The 23231-nt window shown below is 31.0% G+C and overlaps 1 protein-coding gene across 2 annotated transcripts in view; it reads right to left on the reverse strand.

Moving 5' to 3' along the window:
* Positions 1–2937: 2937 nt before the first annotated feature.
* Positions 2938–23231, reverse strand: part of LOC143067725 (low-density lipoprotein receptor-related protein 5-like) — an 81589-nt gene continuing 61295 nt past the window's right edge. For both annotated transcript variants that reach the window (XM_076241201.1, XM_076241202.1), the window contains 8 exons: positions 20899–21055; positions 20685–20794; positions 14376–14492; positions 13168–13191; positions 12244–12267; positions 11457–11480; positions 4849–4954; positions 2938–3270 (listed from right to left, as the gene is read on the reverse strand). In XM_076241201.1, coding sequence (XP_076097316.1) covers positions 3090–3270; positions 4849–4954; positions 11457–11480; positions 12244–12267; positions 13168–13191; positions 14376–14492; positions 20685–20794; positions 20899–21055 — 743 coding nt within the window. In that variant the 3' untranslated portion in view covers positions 2938–3089. The remainder of the gene's footprint in view (positions 3271–4848; positions 4955–11456; positions 11481–12243; positions 12268–13167; positions 13192–14375; positions 14493–20684; positions 20795–20898; positions 21056–23231) is intronic.

Consider the following 23231-nt stretch of genomic DNA (forward strand, 5'->3'; position numbering starts at 1 on the left):
CTAATAAAAATTCAAATGAAGTTGATATAAACAATTATAGGCTACCGTATGGCCTTCAACAATGAGAAAACATATCCCACATGGTCGGTTATAAAAGGCCACGATATAAAAAATATGAAACAATTCAATTGAGAAAACTAACGTCCTAATTAATGACAAAACAATTGTCGAAAAACAGATGTAACAGGCAGGGAGCAACAACAATATTTGACCTAAAATCAAACATCGAGAGCACATTAGTATGGACTTTCTTTTTACAATAAAATTCTTTAACTTATCCAAATTCCCGAAATGCACAGTTATTGAATAATTTCTCCTCGTACTCTAATTCATCAACAGTTTTTTGGTATAAAGTGACCTTAAAGTTGACATCTCACGTTACCTTTAGAACGAATTTTATGTGAACTGCATATTTTGGATATTATCAGGTTAATGTCTTGTTATACCCTGCTTCATTCTATATTAATAAAATAAATTGTGACAAAAATCTAAACAAGATAATATATTTTCATATATTATCAATAAAATTGAGAATGGAAATGGGGAAACAAAGGCAAGAGGCTCTTGGCGAAATTGCGGCGGGTTTAAACATGCTTTTTGATATATCAACCCGCCCCTATACCTCTTGCCAATGTAAAAAAAAAAACTAACGCACAACAATACGCACAGTAAAACCCAGTTTAAGAGAGGTCCGGTTCTGATATCAGAATATGAAACAAATAAAATAAACAAATGACAATATACTTGAATAGTCAACTCTGCTGTTAAAAATCGCATGAAGCGAGTTTCTAGTAATGATAGAGTTATTGAATCAATGCTTGCAACAATTTAATAATAATTTACTTAATAAAGGGAAATTATATATTTATTACGATGCAAGAACATATAATCGAGAACATAATTTCATCTTGTGCATTTTGGTAAAAAAATTACGGTTTTTCATAACTTTTGGGATCGGTTGCTGAGGTTTACCGATCATAACATGCATAACGTTGTTTAACAAACAACAAAGAAGCATGAAGCACTTGAAATATTAATGATATGGTAGAGAATGATATTTTTTAATAATTTATTTTCAATAACCATGTGTTATTTAAACTTTGTTGTAACAGTTGTTCAATGATGTATTTTCACGTCAGAATTAGTAAATACCATCTTTCTGTAAAAGAGGGACGAAAGATACCAAAGGGACAGTCAAACTCATAAATCTAAAACAAACTGACAACGCCATGGCTAAAAATGAAAAAGACAAACAAACAATAGCACACATGACACAACATAGAAAACTAAAGAATAAACAACACGAACCCCACCAAAAAAATAGGGGTGATCTCAGGTACTCCGGAAGGGTAACATTGGTTTACTTTCTCTTTTGTCAAGTGTGTTTTCTTTTCACAGTCGACCAGGTTTGTTGTTTGAATAAGAGAGGAAAATAACTCAAAATCAGTACATATCTTGAATTTGGGTAAGATAAAGGTTTTTCTGTTAAATAAAAGTCTATGTTCTTGTTTTTATAGTTAACATAACCATCGAAGTATTTAACACACATTCATCTTTAATGAAAAAAAAAAATAAAGGATCATATGACTATACAACGATGTGATATTTGTCGCGAACCCGTTGTTTTAAGTAATAAATAAGTATTTTTATATTTGAAAACATATTATATTGATGAGGATATGAAAATATTGAGCAAAAGGCACAGCCAATGAAATCTCTCTTAACATTACACGTGCAAATCATACACAAGTGTATATAGAATAGAACATCTAGACTGGGAAAATGCATGTGATGAGCACATACAAAAAATTACGTGTTTACAGTGTTTAATACAAAATTTATGTTATTTTCATGTGTGTTTGCAGTACATTATCAGTTATTTAGGTACCTTAAAATATGTATATATCATCACTTTATTATTCATTAGAAATATATAAACAATAAGATTTGAAAGATTCATTGACTACGCATACTATTTTAATATATAAAACCATATTTCAAAATAGTATTAAACAAGTGAAACTGAGAGGCACTGCTCACTGATGATACCCCCACCGAAAATGTATATTTTTTTAATAGTGTAAAAATATGTTAGTGTTTGGTAAACAGGAATTTGTTGAGTGATGAATATGAAAACGCATCACACGGTATTGATAACTTATATAAACCCTGGAAGCAAAATTTCCAAAATCTATATATCGTAGTTCCTGGGAAAATTGTTTAATGATACAAGTGTTCGGTAAACAGAAAGTTATCGAGTCATGAATCTGAAAACGCTTCACACGGTATAGCTGACTTATGACCTATATAAACCTTGAAACCAAATTTCAAAAATCTTTGTAATATAGAAAAATGCGACGAAAAATATTCATGGGACGGACAGAACTGACGGACAGATTGACTGAATAATATCATAATCAACTATTGACGGAATAGAGTCATCTAAAATCTGTCTCATATCATTGTAGTATGGGCAAATAAAAAAGAAATGTTTGCTATTCTCAACAGGATTACAAAAATTGCACATTTTCTAAAGGCCGCCAAGACTGATACCGAACAAAAAAAAAACAATAACTGTGGATTCATTTATCTTCGTGGGTATCAATTTTCCTTGATTGAGGAAAACTTACGTTTTCGGGGATATTGAATTTCGTGGTTTTGTCAATCTTTGCATACAAAGCCTATACCAAATTTGTAATGCGTTGAATATTTAAATATTTAAATTCGTGGTTCACCCGTACCCATGAAACCCACGAAAATTGGTATCCTACGAATAATAATGAATCTACAGTATATCAGACAGCAACCGACAACAACCAACTCCTAGGTTTGGACTGGCACCAATATAATGATGCGAGTTTAAATATGTATGGTAGTGTGTTAACTTCTCGAATACTCATATTCAAAATAAAGGCGTTTCAAAAAGTGGAAACAATATAGTTTGTACCATTATTTTTTCACACGTTGTTTTGAAAAATAGCTAATTACATGTTTTCTGTCAATTGTTTTTATTACAAATTCAGACCATATGTTGGCCAATTTGAAATAAATATTCAGTTCTTGTTAATTTGATTGAAATAAATGTTTTATTAGTTTTTCAATATTTGTTCTTCCATTTTGTCGTAAGATGGATTCTCTATTCCTGAGTCAAAATTTGAATCTAAACCTGGTTCGTCACGGTTATTTTTATCTGGAAAAGTTATTCTATAAAAGGTATCAACTTGACTGTCCTCTATTAATCGATTATGTGGAATAAATGGAGAACGCCATCTGAAATTAAAAACAAAACCAGATTAAACAGTTCCAAGGGCATCTATGAAAAAACACCATATGAAATAGTTAGTTTTAGATATCTTTCAAAATAACTATTACTGATTGAATTAATAAAAGTAATCAATCTTTTTTATTTCTTATATATTCCATCGTCTCAGCTACCAAAAGTTATCTAATGGACTTGCAACTTTAAATGAGAATTCTAACTAGATAACACGGTGCTTCAAATGTTGAAAATAATAGTGTGTTGGTATCGGGTCTTACTGTAAGTTCTCTAAAGCAGTATACCAACTATAGTATCTATTATATTGGATACCTCAACTAAGGCAGATGTTATACCAACTATAATATCCATTATATTTTATACCTGAACTAAGGGAGACGTTATTTGAACATAAGTACATTACTTCATATCAATTAGCCATTTTCAGATTTAATATATCGATGTATATATAATGTACAAAATAAACAAAAACAAACAAATACAAAACACAGCAACAAATGACAACACCTGAATCACAGGCTCGTGCATTAGAACTAAGCACATACAGAATTGTGCCGAACTCTATCGCTAACGTTGGACAAGTACACTTCCAAACAATATCGCATAAAATATAAAGTTTCCTTTACTTATCTGTTAATGATGTACCTATACGCTAAATGCAATAAAGATGCTTAAATATATTTATACAAAAAAGAAACAACACAACTACCAATTGATAAAAATTGAAAGGCGACAATAAAATGTCCAAAAATATTTATAATGTGACTAAGGCCCAAGAAACCCATTTCAAAATAAACATTAACCTAGTTACTTTTAGAAACTTAACAATTCTTGAACTGGACTCACTCGTCGTGTTGATCATGACAAGAACTCAGTCTAATGCAGTGTTAAGTTAATTAAGGTGAAAAGTTATAAAAGATGAAAAGTTATAGACTCTTACTACATCTTGTGCATCCGAGTCGTTCAAGTACATGAAACTTGGTTATTTTTTCCTTATTACTTCCTTAATTAGACAGAGAGTTCTAAGAAAGATCTTCTTAACTATTTTCCCAGAAATTAATTTTGTATAGTTCTCAATTATCTAGCTTTAAGCCATTTTCTCTTATATCTTACAACTTTGATTACATAACGCTAATTAAAAAAATTCGATCTTCACATTCACCCTATAATATGTTACATAAGGAGGCAAAGGAATATTTGTAACAAGTTACGTTGGAGATATTGTTCGATCGATTAAAATTTATCTTTATACTTGCTACGTTGCATGTTGACTGCAATAATAACATTGAACGGTACTTATGGTTTTGCACCATTGCGCATTGTGAGAGATACTGTCGGTTCCGATTATAGTTATATGGTGTGCCCTACATTATTTTTTGAATAAAATGACATGTTGAGTACAAGTCAATGAAACAAAAACTCAGCAACTACAAACTTTAAGACCTTTTAAGTCCATTTGGTTTTGATATAAGCAAATTATTTATGTTTTGGGTTTTTAGAATTGCCGATAAAGAATAAACTCAAACTGGAACCGCGAAGACTTAAATATGTTTTAATTAGTTTAAACATACCTTCTATATGCATATATTCCAGCAACGGATCCACATGCAGCAAGTACTAAACAGGCACAAACAACAGCTACAACTCCCGCTACTGGAAGACCAGAATTATCTATATCTATAAAATATGTGGAAAACATTTTTTCAAACTTCATAGTTTGCACATTTAAAAACTGTACAACAAGAACAAGAATTTCTTACCAGTGTCTAACAGACTTACAAAAGTAGATAATCAGCCTTTTCAATGTATGGATGTAGCATGTGAACTTCAGTTTCTATTAAAAAAAACACGAAGTTGAAAATAAGATGTTAAATATTTTTATCTTTCGTCTGTCTGTTTTGCTCACACATATTTCTCAATATAATGGTTTGCATGCCACTGTCATACAAGTACAGGTTGCGCTAGCTATACAACAAGGTTAAATCCACCACTTTCTACATAGAGAAAGATTGCACTAAGTAAGGAATATGACAGTTGTTTTCCATTTGTTCGTTGTGTTTGGTCCGAATTTTGAATTTTCCCAAGAGTTCAGTAGTTTTGTTATTTTACTTTGGCATGGGTATCCCTGCAATCATTTAAATTTTTGTTTAAATATATTGATAGGAAATGAAAATGGAGTTATTATACATGCATAGCTTTGTAAGACTTTGGAAATAATTAGTGATATATTACATTATAAAATGCATTATTTTAAACTAAATAATTACAATTACCGACGTTACATCCCAGCTGCTTTGTTCTAACAGGGGTGATCTGAGCCGGATCACCCCTACCAGATCACCCCAGTTTGAGTTTCTTTGTTATGCATGCTTTCCTTTGTTCTGTAACATTTTAGCGGTAATGTCAAATCCACTATAAAACTTATAATTAATTATACGGAAAAGACTAGGGTATATGCAGGGATTCGAACTCAAGACCTTTAGCATATCAAGCCAAGAGACATACCACTACAACAGGACGACTGGATACGAACTAACAGTAATTTAACATACTTAAATGAAGCAAGATCTTTTTATAAATGGGGCGAGTTGGCAGACCTTTATTTTGTGGGGTTTAAACCTTTTTCGTTAATAAGTGAGTTGTCAGACTAATTGTTCAATTTGATTTTACACTTTTCCAAAAGTGGGAAGAGTCGGTAAACAAGAGTGGGGCGTTTTTTTATAAAGTGGTGATATAGTGTGGTCCTATTGGCAAGTGGGGAGAGTTGACATTGTTTGATATCTACTCATCGTGTTAGGGGGTCATAAAGGGTATACATCATATAGTAATATATAAAGTATATTATAATGGTTGAGTGGCGTTCTAAACTCGATTTTATGAATTGTAGACGGTTTTTTGTCTAATCTAAAACAGCTGGGATGTAAAATAGTTATCCCATTCGGACTTGGTGTGTCAGTGTTAGATCACCCTCTGGTCTCCGGCCATCGGGGTGATCTTACACTGACACACCGCGTCCTTGTAGGATAACTATTAAAGAATAAGACACAACCTGTATTTTGACAGAAATAACGTATGACAAAACAAATGCATTTAATAAACTCATCATAGATACCAGGACTAAATTTTGTATATACGCCAGGCGCGCGTTTCGTCTATATAAGACTCATCAGTGATGCTTGAATCCCAAAAAGTTAAAAAGGCCAAATAAAGTACGAAGTTGAAGAGCATTGAGGACCAAAATTCCTTAAAGTTTTGCCAAATCCAGCTAAGGTAATCTCTGCCTGAGGTAGAAAAGCCTTAGTATTTCAAAAATTCTAAATTTTGTAAACAGTTAATTTATAAATATAACCATATCAATGATAATTCATGTGAGCACAAAAAGTGTATAAATGTACTGTCTGGTTTACTGAGAGAGCTTGTCATATAGATGATAAAACTATCAGAACAAATGCATTATTACATATGATTATAATAAAGTTTCGAAATAATTTTTTTTATAACAAAAAATATGAGTATAAAAATCAAATGTTCAATTTACTAGGAATTAAACCAAAAAAGCATCTATTTTAAGAGGAGTAACATTGATCTGAATTCTAACTCAACTTGACGGATTCTAGTGTAACCTATGTTAGTTTAACAAAATGAAGACATAACAAACAAATATGTGGCCTTAGATAGGACATAAAAAAATGCAAATGGCAGTGAATATCAAAATATATAATATCAGCCTGTCATGCAAGTCTTTCAATTCAAGTTCGCACCATCGAAATAAAAAACAACAAAGGACTAACAATCTCCGACCTGAAAGATCTCTCCGGTGACAAAAGAAAACTAACAGATTTGAGAACATGGAACTGCGACGACCTATGATCAATGACAAAATTGATGGTAAATTCATTATATCTTGTCCTCTTGCAGCTCGAAGAATGGGATAAATATTTTGAACTTCGCGCCTCGACGTTATTACAGCAATGATCATCGTCTTTATACATGGCCTACTTTTCCAGATGTTGACATTAATGACATGCTGTCATTTTTACCGAAGTCGTTATGTAATCATCACTTGTATTTGATAATCATAAAATTAATACAAACTTACGACTTACTTGTCGGATATGCCCATCATGGACATTTATCGGTTGGCATTGGAACGCATAAAACGGTAAACCGTTCTTCCTTAAACTTTTTTTGTCGATACTTATAATTTAGGCAATATCCATCACCATAAATCAGTTCAATTGAAAATACCTCCTACATTAAAATATATTGCTACTATCCTTACTCTTGATTTTCTTTAACGATATGTTTTTTTAGCAATTGGCATAAATAAAGTAAGTCCAAATCCACAATTTTTAATACCAAGATTCATTCGTTCACTGTGAATAAGTGTTTCCCTTATTAAAGAACAATGTCTTGATATACGTAAGTACTAACACATTTTCATTCCGAAACTAACAATTTTACAATTGTTTTTATCATTGATGTGTAATGCACAAAAATAGTCAAATTCAATTTCAGATAATTATAATACTCTATAGCTGTCTCATTGAAATTTAGTTTGTCCTACATTAGAGTTCATTCTTTCTACAAATTTCAATACTATCGGTTATTGACCGATTAATGAACCGAATAATTTGTACCAATGCCACCATTTCAGATTTTAACAGTATACATTGTTTCAGATTTTTAACCATTTCATTCCGGGTGAAAATATATCTACACATAATGAAGTATTTACATTTTAGTGCACATACATATATAACACCCGCTCTTTATAGAAAAATAAGATGGTCTCAATATTTAATAGATTGAGGGTTGTGTGCTAAACACAGTTTGGCTGCAGTTCTTAAATTTTTTTACAGAAGATGAATGATTTCACCAAATCATCCATTGACTCGAGATGGGCCCAAGCTATTTATTGTGTGTCTTACCAATAATTATGTTAATACATTCTCTCAGTTGAAATTTTTAATTTTAGTTTATTGTGCATAATTTGGAGTTTAGTATGGCGTTCATTATTACTAAACTAGTATATATATATTTGTTTAAGGACCAGCTGAAGGACGCCTCCGGGTGTGGGAATTTCTCGCTGCATTGAAAACCTACTGGCGATTTTCCGCTGTTGTTTGTTCTATGGTCTGGTTGTTGTCTGTTTGACACATTCTCCATTTCCATTCTCAATTTTATAAGAAAATGTGTGTACCAAGTCAGGAATATCACAGTATGGATTAGTTTGATGTGTTTGAGCTTTTGCTTTTGCCATTTGATCAGGGATTTTTATTTTGAGTCTTCATTGAAGTTCAGTATTTTCTTTTTATTTTTAGTTATATCGTTGCTTCAGAGCCAGTATACATTGTTAAATGATATCTACAACAGTATATTTGCACATATTACAACTAGATGTTCAGCAATTAACAATGCATGCATTTTTTAAGTCTTATTGTTTAAGGCCGTACGCTGACCTATACAAGGCCGTAACTAGGCATCTTATTTTAGTGAGGCAAAATAATTGAGCCGAGCGAAGCGAGGCGAAAAATTTTTTTGGAGGGTATGAAATGAATGGTGCAAAATCCTGCATTCTAGGCATTTTTAGAGAGTTTGATAATGTTTTGAATTTGGACACTTTTTATATAAATTTTTCATATTCTAAGACTTTTACTAACACCAAATTTTTAAAAACTTTATTTAAATTTATATGTAAGATAATCATTCAAATATCACTGATTTGAGTCTGCTGCCAGAACATAGAACAAACATCGATTCAGTAGAGTTTGCCAAATTTTTCTATGGCCGGTTCAGTCAAATTGTTTCAGAATCACAACTTGGTCTGCTGATATCCTTATCGCGATGAACATGGCAAGCCCGCACAATCTCTCGCCACTCATACATGCTCTTTTTCCAAGTTTTCAGTCGTTTCAGGGCAGTCTGTGTTTCTAAAGGTAGCACATTATCATCAACGCAATGATCAATGTCTTCTTCCAATTCCTTCCATCAGCAATTCGGTAGCACCATCGGTAGTAACATTTTTGTTTGCAAAAGGGAATTAAGCTTTCTTGTAAGCACCATCAAACAGTTGCAGTTACAAAATATTAAACTCGCTTTTATGCTGACAAAGAGTAGACAAACTAGGGATAGAATGAGATAAGATAAATGTAGTATATGATTTTATCTATAGAGTGATCATATATATGCTATGGGTACAGGGGGATTGGAATGGAGTTTTTGACGTTTACATGTAGGTCCATAATTTCAAATTATTTCTGGAAATAGTTGGTGGTATTTTAGTTCCAGAATCTATAAATTTAGGGGTTAGGGGTATGGGGTGTCCGATTCCGAAACCCTGAATATAAATAAACGAAATTCCGTAGTCCCGAATAAGTAAAGACAAAATCCTGTGTTAAAGGTTCTACCATTCCTCAATAATATCAAATTGGAATATGGGATATTCTTTCAATTTTTAAGGTTAAAGAAACATGGATAGAAACTAATCCATGCATGTTTCATATTATTTATATTTTATTTATCTGTAAAGAGAAAGATTAAAATTCGTGAAATGAATACGCAGACAGGACTGCCCCCTTGCGATGACTTGATTTGTCAAAAGTTGGTTAAACGGAGAAATGAATACGCAGACAGGACTGTCCCCTTCCGAAGACCAGTACTTGATTTGTCAGTCTACTTATCATTTTTGGATTGTTCTAATGAAGTTATATCCAATACTCAGACTCTGTTCACAAAAAAACTAGTTTACTAGAATTATTCCTTCTTTACCTTCGGTGTCGCTTTTCCTTTTCTGCAAGAACCTGTGTTTAACTAGAGATCCATGATGACTATCGTCACTAGGTTAATGTTATCGAGAAACATCACCCGTTGAGATGCTGAGTTATATCCAGGAAGAATAGTTTAAAAGGAATGATGACAAGTTATATAGAAATTAAGGTTGAGACAGAACAACAAATGACTCATATATTGATCATGTATAGAAAAAATAATCAGTGTGGAAATTTTAGTGAGGCAATTGCCTCACTTGCCTCAAGGGTAGTTACGGCCTTGCTATAGCTGTAAATGTCTGTGTCAGTTGGTCTATTGAGGAGAATTGAGAATTGTCCGCAATCATATCACATTTTCTTTCATATGAATGAATGCATTAACTATCACCAGATTTGAAAGTAACATCAAATCATTTAAGATTATATGTTGTATTTTTTCTCGTATATATGTATAAAGATTATGATTATTGCCAGTCAAGATTGGAACAATGTTTTCAGACTGTTTTAAATGTATGTCTGGTCTTCAAACAAGTTTAAACATAGCTGTATGTATCAAATATAAATGAAAAATGTACATCAATGACATGTTAACATGAAAATAATAGATCATTTTAAAAAAGAATGCTTAAGGCGTAATACCACCATTGATTTCCCCCTATTAGTCTATGTTAAACTTGCACTTTAAAAAAAAATGTGCACAATTCATCGTTGTTTCAATTAAAGAAATACTTGGCATGAGTAAAGTTTTATCCTGTCCAGTACTATAGAAAAAAATTCACATAATTCGTCATTGCATAGAAGAAAAGAACCACCATTCGAAGTTAACCAATCAAATTTCTCCCCTTATTTAACATGTGTACACGATTTAGTAACCATGCAACCTCAAGTTTACAAAATATTCTATAGAAACCCCAAATAAAAAAAAATAATTGTGTTTTGAAATACCTAAGACATATGTCTATGACACAGAAATGTTTTACTGCATTAAAATGAATGATTAATTACCTACAACTGTCAAATTCATATTTTTTTCGACTTATTTTCGTATACAACCGGATGTGACGTACCATGATTTGGTGGTATTACACCTCAAGTAAGTAGTATTTTGGCAAGATAAGCACCCTTAATGTGTTAGGTAGTGACTTAGATAATGACAATTTCGTTATGAACAAATCACATGCACAATTATGTATTTATTACCCTATTTTATTTTTTAAGAATACGTTTTCAGAATCTAAACAAAGAAAATTTTAATGCATCCAAAAATGAGGATATACACAAAAAATAGGGAATGTACATTTTTCTGATTCAAAATGTGTGTTGTCACGTGATATTTGTAGCAATGCTTTCTACACAAACTAGATGAATAAGCTTATTCTAACACATCCATATTAAGAAAAAATACTCACTTGTTCTACGTTGAGATGTTTTTCCTGTACATATACATGTAAAGACCATTAAGCATAATAAATTACAAGAACAGAAATGCGTGTTGAGACATTTGAAACTTTATACTTATATATATTTTGCATTTAGGCATATGCATCATGTATTAACCTTTTAAAAAGAAATCAAATATTGAAACATACAAAATAAAGTTGAAAACACTGAAGAACAATTATCTCTGAATAGAAACAACACACGACCATCTAAAAAGCCTATGCTTGAATTGACTTCGACTTATTTATTAGTTGTTCATTTTTGTGTTAGAATATTTTTTTTTTATGCCAAATCCAAATAATATTGTGCCAGAAAATACACATAAGCAACCTTTCTTGTTATGCCCTCAAGCCCATGCAGGCCATTCTCATTAAGCGGTTAGGAATAATCCATTCTATTTAACAAATACTAAATACATGGTTTCGAAAATATATTCGCCGACTCTTTACCTCTGTGTATATTTGATTTCGTTTTACAGAGTTGTGCATTATACGAAACTAATGGTTTATTTCTGGGATAGAAGGTGTCTTTGAATAAACTTGAAACCAATAAAATAAAAACTTCACTCAATTATTTGTAATAAGAAAACACCTCTATACATCAATCACTAATGAATATAGCTATTTTGGTGAACGTTTTTTTCTGAAAGTTTACTCTATAATAATTTTACTATAATAAAAGAAAATCGAAAAGCAATTTTCTCATCCTGAATTTTTGTTTTTTTCTAATGAAAAAATACAACATATCAGCACTTACCAGGAGTGTCCGTGCTTTTATATCCTAAAACATTGAAAGCAAAATTTTAACATCCAATTATCAAAACAACGGTTCATCGCACCTGAAAGACATTTTTAGGTCCTAGCGTATATCGCCCAATGCTAAAAATAAAGTTTTGTGCCTCACAAATCGTCTGCTTGTGATTCAGGTATAGATGTCAGACCAAATAGAATTTTAGAACATATATAAAATTAGTCCTTTGCTTATTTTGTCTTTGTTTACCTAAACTAATTTCAGAGCGAAACTTGAATTTAATGATTAATATAGTTAGACCTTTTTGAGTTAAATTTATTTGTTTTAATGTCTGCATTTAAAAAAATAGATTAATGAGCTCAATAGTATCCATATTTAACACTTCAGAAAACAGGGGTTATTTTCAGTAGAAGTTACCTTCCGAAGTGTCATGTTGTATTACAAGACCTTAAACAATGGTTGAACATTAGCGTGTAGAAAGGTGATACATGTACGATTCCGGTATATCTGGTTAGATGAAATTAAATCTAAGGTAAAATATTTACAAAGCTGTGAAAATTGAAAAATGTGTTGGAGAGAAGATAATTTGTGGTCCGACACCTACATAGATAACCCTATACATTAGCATTTCAGGATGGTGATTATGCTTTATTGTTTAATTCTTTTGTATAGTATTAGATTCCATTTGTCAAAAATGGAAGTCACCAAGAGGGATTTAAAATCATCAAAATCTAAATGTTTCTATGAATTTTGATATTGGTGAAAATGCGTTTACGAAACAATTCACTCTATTTGGTTGAAGGTTATACCTTTTCTGCACAGATGTCAAAAGCGAACAATAACCTAACATTTTTTCTTGAATATCTTAATGCTAGCTTAAATTGTGAAATGTGGAATGGATGTGATAAGGTTGATAAAGTAATTTCCTACCTGGCATATTTGTAGTATTGTTTCCTGAAATAACAAGAAAAAATGTTTTAAATATACAAATCAGCAACCATGTTGAACATGCATAATATACTATTTGAAATGTTGAAAGTTGTTTTCTTTACTTTAGCATTCCTCTGGGCAAATTATACAGGTAATAAAATTATCCGAACTGAATTAAACTATTTAAAGCAAAATGGAAAATAATTTTATTGAGAAATAACTGTCATGTACAACAACGAAAGTTTTAAAATATAAAAGATAAAAACAACACTGACAAAAGTTATGTAGCTAGTTTCGAATGTTATTTCAGGGCACTAAATAATCTGATTTTCGTAATTTCAAAATGTTCAACCATTATCTACCGCAGTATTGTCGGTCAATCAGCGCGTATGGGGTTTAATTTATCTTTAATGTTGCGCTTCCAAATAGTCACCATGTGGTTTACTTTTAAATTAGTGTTCGTGGTCATGCTATGATAACACCACGTAAGTTATATCGTTGTTTTCAATTTGTAAGTCGTCACTGTTTCATTGAATCTTAGTTTAGATTAAAGATACTACTTTATATTGTTCTATGAAACAACATGTCAACATAGGTGTGTTAATGTTTAAAAATCTCTTTTTCTTTTTTTTAATTATTTGTTAATTATAGGTTGGTTCGGTGAATATCACTATGTTATCCTTATCGAACATATTAAGGTGCATGTTTCCCATGGGTTATGTAAATTTGTGTAATATTTGATAGAGAAAGCTCATATCCAATTATTCGTTCTTACTTTTTAAAATCCAGTTCATACCATTTAGAATCCAGTCTAAAAACATGAGTAAAACTATTGCAATTCTTTGAATTCCCTATTGAGGTAGGTGTTAAGTCTTTATTCATGCCATTTGTTAGTATCCCGAGTTTCGTCTGCCTGGTAGTCAGTGATTTCCTTCTTACATGATCTAAGTGGAACATCGTTATTGTAATATTTCGAGTTCACCAGTTATGAAGTTTGTATCAAGATTGAAACATTGAGGAGAAATTTATCACAATATTAAGATAAAAAAAGTACAATCATGGCTCTTACGCGGGTACATATGTCATGTATTTCTTTAACAACTCTATGTGTTCAACAATGATCACCCTAGCATACGTCAAAGAGGAACATGAAAACTTTGCCTTAGATATCATGTCAGCGTTAAATAAAAAAGAATCAGTATACCAACCTATAGATCGGCAGACTTTTCCTGCTAAAGTATATCCATTGGCACATGCGCACTTGTATGACGTTTCGGATACTGGCAAGCAAAGATGATGACACTTTGTCGTACATATTGATTTACCTATCAAATGTATAAAAAAAAATTCAGATTACAAAAGACGTATATTTAATCATTGTCTTTTGTTATATTATTAAGAGAATAACATGTTAAACACAAAGCTGTCGTTTAATTTTATCCTAAATTCTGAACAAACCTTTACATGTCTAGTTAGTCATCTGATATAATACTTTTTTAAAAATTGAATGATTCGTTTTGTGAAGTTATTGGGTGTAAAAACGTTGACACTCAGAGGCGCTTTATTAAAAAAATGTGCGCAAGGTCAAAGCTTTTAAAACAATATAAAACGATGTTTGGAAATTTTTCAATGAATCATAGAAGTAACGTTTGACATTTTGCTTGTTTAGCATGAAGTTTAGGCACAAAACAAACATGAAGTTTTGAGAAATTTTAATAATTTTAAATTTACACATTTTTTAAAGCTATTATATGTTATTTCTTTTTGCGCAACATTAGAATAAGAATAACTTTTACTGTAGTTGTAGACTTGACGCCGTCATAAATATCGCGTAGTGTTGCCAGTAATTAAACTAAATGTTCGCCAATTCCCCCAAAAAATAAATAATCTGTATGTCAAGAGGACAATCACATTAGTTGAAACTTATCTTTCTGAGATTCAAACACGGCAACTACAGTACTGTTATTCTTAATTACGATTTCAACAAAAACACCTGTGAATGTATAACTGACGATGTCTGGGTGTATGATCTAAGAAATCTAAAAAAAAACAAAAGCATACGACAGGATGACAAACAAAACACTTGGCTGAAATTAGATTGTTGTGCCCTATCCTTTCACAATTTCTGAACTTAAAATAACAGACTATGTATAGAACTAATCTACACACTATAAGATTCATAAAACAAATATTTCAATGATATGGTTTTATAACTAACATTTCACAGTACAACAACAGTCTTGTTTCAAGATTGTCAGTAATTATTGACAAAGGTTTCATAGATATAGGAAGATGCGGTATGAGTGCCAATGAGACAACCCTCCATCCAAATAACAATTTACAAAAGTAAACCATTAAAGTACAAATGTTTTCTTGACAATTATATCCGTAAAAAAACCCAAAACAAAACGATTATATGTAAAATATCATTTTTAAACATATTTCATGTGCTATATCAAAAAATTAACGAATAGCATAATGAAAGTAAGAAATGTTACATCAAAATATGAAATGAAATCATGTTCATGCTCAACAAACAGCAAAGTAATACATTTGTGAATAAAAAGTAAAAGCTGAACACTATGTTGAAATTTGATCTTTTTTAATAAGCTTCATGTAATTCAAGAAACAACATGTATAGTTGTACGTTCTGATAATGTACAAAATCTATAATATAACGTTTCCATAGAAACTATATTTCTTTTAAGAATCTGCTGCTAATGGTATTTCTAGATAAACTTCTTGAAGTCTTTATATCGACAGAATGATATTGTAAATAATCTCAGTAATTAGTATTAATATAAAGGGGCTTTGTTATAATAATATTACCTATTACAAATAGATCGAAGTTATTGAAAACTGAATATATCTATAGGCACAGCATAATGAAAAGAAATGCATCATAAAGGAAATAAGATGTGTCTGCCTCAGTAAGGAATCTAAAACTTCGTCTTTATCAAACTCACACTATAAACTATCCATACTAAACTCATAATTGATGTTAGATATGCTTGGAATATTAATCATCAAGAACCGGGTTTTTTTTTATTTGATAAAAAATTTCAATATCCGTAATTGTGAAGAAAACATGACGATAAAAAGAGTTCAAGTAAATTTCTAACAGAATACTAACGACATGAACCATTCCTTATAAAGGGATGAACACAGACCAAAAATATGTTTTATCTATATGAAGACCAATCCATAGTCATAACTTCTATGAAAATTTCTTAACTTCTATGAAAATTTGTCCCTCGTGGAGAGGTGCCAATGAAAACTTCTTTTTTTTTTGTAATTAGTTATATGTACGAGGAATATATAAATAGAAACACCGCAAAAATAGTTGGTAGCCATACTGTGTATACAATAATTAAGAACTAAGCCGACGATTGTTAATGTTATACAAAAATATTTCAGAAATAATAACAAAAAAGAATAAGATGATTTAAACCATTTTTTCCAATTCTGTTATATTATATTTCCGATATTGTTCCCATTCAAATTAAGGTTTTTATCGTGAATAATTCATATTACAACCCTTGGAATACGATAACCAATAAAATACCCCTTACTTAACCAGTGAGGTCAAATGAACTACATTTAAATATACCATTTTTTCCATAGGCTTGACATAAAACTGTCATGCTAAATTAATTTTTAATCTTTAACATTAATGATTTTGCTCAAGTAAACTTAACTCATTCTGTCCAGAACTCTTTTATTACCAAAGGCAAAAGTATGAAATGCGGAAAACGTACTAAAACGATTTTTTGTTTATGGTACCGAAATTGTACAATATGACATAGATTCAATTGAACAAATTTCCCATTTTGTTTGACATTTAGGGGTCTCAGTTATGTTTAAGTTTAACTGAAGATATTTTAATGATTTTGTTATCTGGATTTATAAATTCAAAGTTTTCAGAAATTTTGATTTTGTGGTTTTTTAAAGTGCGTTGTACATCGTTGTTTCTTAAAACCTGTATAAAAGTTTGCGGTACGGCACTTTTAATTCGTGAATATTCCGAAATACAATTGCGTTTATCTATAAGTTGTTGATATATTTCATTGCACGATTTAAATTCATTGGTATTATCATCCCATATATCACCAATATCTTTTATTAGACTTTTTGAAAAAGATGAATAAAATATAGATTTTCTTTGAAATAAAATATTTGAGTTTCCAAATAAAATGGGAAAATTTGTATAGCGAGTACATAAATTGGGAAAAAATTTGGCTAAATCTCAGTAAACTGGATATTAATAAAAAAGTTAAAGAATTTCAATGGAAATGTATATAGAGAATTATATATACTGAAAACAGACTGCAAATAATGCGTATGTCAAATGAAAAATGTCACTTATGTGATGAAAATAATAATATTGAAACTCTTGAGCATTTATTTTACCAATGTAACAATGTTAAACAATTGATAGAAACAGTTATCAGAAATTTACAACTGTGTAACTTAATAAATAACGATGCACTCGTTGAAAAAGATATTCTATTAGGAATCTGTTTAGATAATTCGAATAATATAATTGTTAACGCAATAATACTTTATTTTAAATAGGCTATTTGGAAAATACGTAATAAATGCAAATTCGAAAAAAAATAGACCGAGTATGCAGGGTTTCCCCTGGGTCAATTATTGTTTTTGCCACCTCTTTCGCCAAAACAATATATTTTTCGCCACTTTATTATTTTTTTCGCCAAGTAACACAAATATATTTTTCTTTTAAAATCCCCCCCCCCTATCCAAACAAGAAGTGGTTTTTACAACAAACCAAAACATTTTACCACTTGAAATTTATCCCTCGTGTAAGGTGTAGTCATTACATTGAAGTGTTACTCTCATGCCAACCTAACCTTTTGAATAGTTTTCTTCATAACGACAGTTTTCTTTTCCAGACCATCGTAAATAAGTTAAAATATGCTTGAAACATTGAAACACGTGTGTCACTGAAACGACTTTAAAGAACCCACTCATATCAATTATCTACATCAAATTAAAGGATAAAGTCTTAAATCAGAGACCTTTCTTGCTTTTGAAGATTTTTCGTCATAACAACAGTTTCCTTTTCTTGACTATCATTAAAAGAAGGATCGAGTGGAAGCGTCAAAATTTTGCTTCAACACGTGCGTCGCAAAGTAGCAAAATCCCTTTTGTGACATGTGACAAACGCCATTTAACCATATCATTTTAATTTGTCATTTAATACAATCAAAACCTTTATTAATTATCGACTCCTAGGAGTCGAGATTAAGAACTGAACGATGGACAGTCAGTGCGTTGAATTTTTCTTGCTACCTGATTGGAAGATATTACGAGACGTGAATAATCAAAGTTTATTGATTGGTTAGGACAATCCAAACCTAGTAAATATCCTTCAATCCCGTAGAGTATCGGATTTGTCCTCTCTATTCTAGCAATTATATTTTACACAGGTAACGTTTATCTATAAATAGTCGAATCTTCTGGAGTAAACAACAACGTTTAACGATATATTACTACTTCATAACGTGTGACCTCACGTGTGTTGTAAAATTTGTTGATTCATGCACGTGGCTATTCTAGTAAATGAGTTAATCTACAAAGCGAGAGCACTTTCCATTTTCATCAGCTAAGAGTCGAATAGCCTTTTTGAAAGGCTAACGCTTGTTAGTCCTTAATTGGTGTCGATAGCTATAAATGCAATCAGCGGATTATTGATTTTCTGTCAAAATCTTAACGAGTTCAAGGTGAATTCCGAGTATTGTCTGATCGGGTAAAGTCAGAGAAACCCGAAAAAAGTAAATAAACAAGATGGCTGAAAATAAATCGTTATATATATTTCTTTCGCCAAATTCTTTCGCCAATGACAAATTTTAATCGCCACAATTATTATTTTTTCGTAAATTGCGAAAATGGCGACCGCCAGCGGAAATCCTGGTATGCAGTTTATACAGGCTTTGTTGAAATTGCATATGAAAAAACGAATTAAAACTACTTTTACTTCGGTCAGATATAAATATATATGTAGATTAAAAATTGAACTCTTTATCGGAAATATGTAGGTAAATATTTTTAGTTCAACTGTTCTAAACTAAAGGTGTGTTTGATTCCATATGTAATAATAATACTATATCTAAGGAAGAACGTAGGGAACATATGTTTGTTTGGTTTTGGTTTTTTTTACAGAAAGAAAGATTTGTACTGTAATTGATGTATGAATCTATGTCTGTGCATATTAATATGTATATTAGTAAATTACACACATCACGTTTCTTATGCATCAGTACTCACCACATGTGCTTTATACTTTTATAATCCATGCGTAAGTCACAGAATCGTTTCAACTTTTGTTCATTCAAATTAATTCAATAATTTCCAATTCTAACTATAACTACTATTTTTTTTCTCAATCAAATATATAGTTTTCACGCTTAAATCAACACATGTACAATGTAAGTCAGTGAACCGGATATACGTTAATTATTATGTATTACAGTGTCAGTGATACGTATCAGGTAAAATCAATTGAATAGGTTATTTTTAAATGTATACTTATGTAAACTACGGGAAGATAAAACTCATTTGATATTTTCCCTAGTCAAGTAAGACTGTTAAAAAACAGGGGTCCCTAAATATGCGACCTGAGCTACTTAGATATTTATATAGCAGGAAATAATAAAATAAAAATATTTGTTATCGTAAAAAAAAAGTTTTTTAATTTTTTTTAAAAGATTTAAAGCACATTTTGGAATTGCTTTCCGATGCCTTTCAATTGTTCACTGGGGTGTTTTAATTTGATTTACTAGCATCTCTATATTGAAGACGCGGGCTTTGATGAATGTAATATTTCATCAATTTATCAATTTGAAATGAGTAGTAGGTAATTATATGTTTGAAAATGTTCATCACGCCAAGATTCAAAATGATGACTTAGCATTAAAGCATAACATTGTGTTTAAAACTTGTTCAAATTGTGAATAATATATTTATGCTCGTAAATGGAATTTGTCGCTTCCAAACGATAAGAGAAACCACAAATTGGAGAAGCTCGTTTTTGTAATTAAATGATTGAAAAGGTATTTTGTTTTAAACTTTATTGATTTTCGTTTTCTAATCTTTTACCAGATATTACCTTCATTAAGAAGATAGCCTAACCAGTGTTGACAGAGACGAAGCCCAAATAAGGTTGTCATATTATTTCTAGTTATTTAGGTTATGAGCATCTCAAGATGGAAAACGTTGTAATGTACTATTTTATAGTATTTTGTTCATTTTTCCATTGCATTCGTCATAGATGATATTCTTGCTTGTAAATACTAGAATTTAAAAGCAAAAATTTCAGCGCAGCGACAAGTGTTAAAAAGAACACATTGAATTCGTTAATAATTTACAATCGCATGCAACTGAAATTTTAACATTAGTAACAAACTTTCGAAGACGATCGAAATTGTAGGTAGACTAATTATTAAAAATATATGTATATGTCAATATTTTCATCTTGTAACCATATATATAATTACCTCTGATTGTTTTTGAGGAACTATAGCCAGCTATGCCATTAAGTCTGGCGAATCTTTTAGGTCCGACTCTTTCTGGAACACCTCCTGACTTTGAAATGCGTGATATATAACTAAAACGGTAAAACGAATGTATATAACAGAGAACAAAATGATGTGGATTTTAACAATTTCAGTTAAGTTATTTGCAGGTTGTTCATATGTGTTGGCAACTTACTTTTTAATCCAGCAAGTGAAATACAAATAATCTCCCAATAGAACAATGCCAAAATAATGAGCTTTTTCCTCTTGTAGAACAACTGTGATATCAGAGTTTTTTAAATCCATTACTTCAATCTTGTCCTGGAACGCGTCTACCCAGTAGAGTTTGTTTTCTGAAGAAAAATAAATATAAGCAAGCAAGATTATAAAACAGAATATGTTTTGTTGTTTTTTCTAGATTAATATTGGAGGAATTTTTTCAAGACAATTTAAACTGAAAATTACACGGAGCAAACTGTAAAAATCAGTTGTAATTGGCCTAACCCAAAAGATCGTGAAGAGGCAACAATGAAATAACAAATTTGTTCTTAATACATGGACGCCGACTCACAAGTATCATTTTCAATGTTCAGTGAACCATGAAAATTGGATGAAACTCTTAATTTGCATTAAAATTAGAAAGATCATATCATATAGAAAATGTGTACTAAGTTTCAAGTTGATTGGATTTCAACTTCGTCAAAACTACCTCGACTAAAAACTTTAACATATTGTGGTCACTATCATTAGTTATGTTCAGTGGACCGTGGAACTGGTGGTCAAAACTCTATTTTACCATTTAAATTAGAAAGATCATACCATAGGGAACATGTGTTTTAAGTTTCAACTTGATTGGACTACAACTTTATCAAAATCAGAAACTACCTTGTCCAAAAACTTTTACCAAAAACTTTTACCAAAAACTTTCACCTCGAGCATGACAGACCGACGAACTAATGGACCACCGGACGCACAGACTGAAAAACATAATTCCCCTAAGTTGGGCATGAAAATAAAAACAAACAAAAACGAGCAACTCATTGCACCGAAATAACAGTACTGGCAACCACTAAAAGCCAATGCCAACCTATATATAAATCATGTTATACCAGACTACAATATACATCAATCGGTACACATCCAACGAATATCATTTAAAATCGTAATAAACAGCCATGAAATGAAGGACCTTGTTTATTGCCAAAATATAAATAAAAAGTATCGACTGAATGTAAGATCATGAGTTATCATTTCTCATTTGTACATATATAGCAATATAAGTTTGAGTTAGAGTAATAAAAGGTCAATTCGTTTACTTGGATCGTGTCTAAATGTTTCTAAATAAGAATTCAAGATATAGCCAAATTTTCGTTGTATCCATGAAATAGTTTTTAATTAATTTGTTTTAATAAAATCCTTTACTTGATACTGATTCTGTTATCCACAAATTCCGTTTAATTGTAAACGTGACTTAGGACACGGGCATAGCGAAAAAATTACATTATGTACACCAAGTCAGGAATATGAAGGTTTAATTCATTCGTTTTGTTGGTTGATAAAATCTAGCGTTTTCATTTTTGGTTTTTATGGAATTTCCAAATCTAATTTTACATTTCATTTCGGTATTTTTGTTACACAGTGTTTTTTTTTTACTCAAACACATTAACCTTGCAGTTCGGTTTTTTGTACACTTTTGTTTTGCCCATACACGTTTATTCACATCTAACTTCATAAAATGGGTAAATAAGAAAAAGGACGAAAATACAAAATGTTTACATATGATATTTTTTTTCAATCGTTACATTTTTTTTATAAAGTCTTACATTTGGAAGGTCAGTTTTTATAGATTCCCCTTTCTGATTTTACCTAGAGTTCAGTATTTTTGTTACACAGTGTTTCTTTTTTAACTCAAACACGTTAACCCAGATCTACCTTCATGGAAAGGTTTAAAAAGAAAATAAAGACAAAATAGGACAAAATGATTAAAATGACATAAGAAATAAAGTTTTAAATGTGAACATTACAGTTAAATGATATAATCATAATTATATGTTCTATGTTTGTACAATTAATTTCAATGTCTTCCCAAATAAATGACATGGAAAAGCGTGTTCAGGAAGTCGAAGACCGAAACAGCAAAATAGAGGACAGCGTCGAGGAGATGAGTAAAATCGTTAACTCGGCCTTTGATAAATATACTGACAACTCGGAGCAAATCGAAATTTTAAATAAAGCCATAAAAGCTCTTCAAAATACCAAAGATAATCGGAAACTCGATGAAGTACATGTCTCCAAATTGCGATCTCTTGAAGAAGATGTGATAGAAATGAAATGGAGATCTATGCAAAATAATTTAATATTCAGTGGACTAAGATATCAACCAGATGAGGATACGGAATTAAAAATACGAGATTTCATCAACAAAGAGCTTGGCATATACAACACTTTATCCTTTGGAAATGTCCATCGATTCGGGAAAAAAGACCGAAACGGTATTAGACCTATAGTAGCTCGCTTCACATCCAGACG

This window comes from Mytilus galloprovincialis, chromosome 3, assembly GCF_965363235.1.
Source record: "Mytilus galloprovincialis chromosome 3, xbMytGall1.hap1.1, whole genome shotgun sequence".
Classification (NCBI taxonomy): Eukaryota; Metazoa; Mollusca; class Bivalvia; order Mytilida; family Mytilidae; genus Mytilus; species Mytilus galloprovincialis.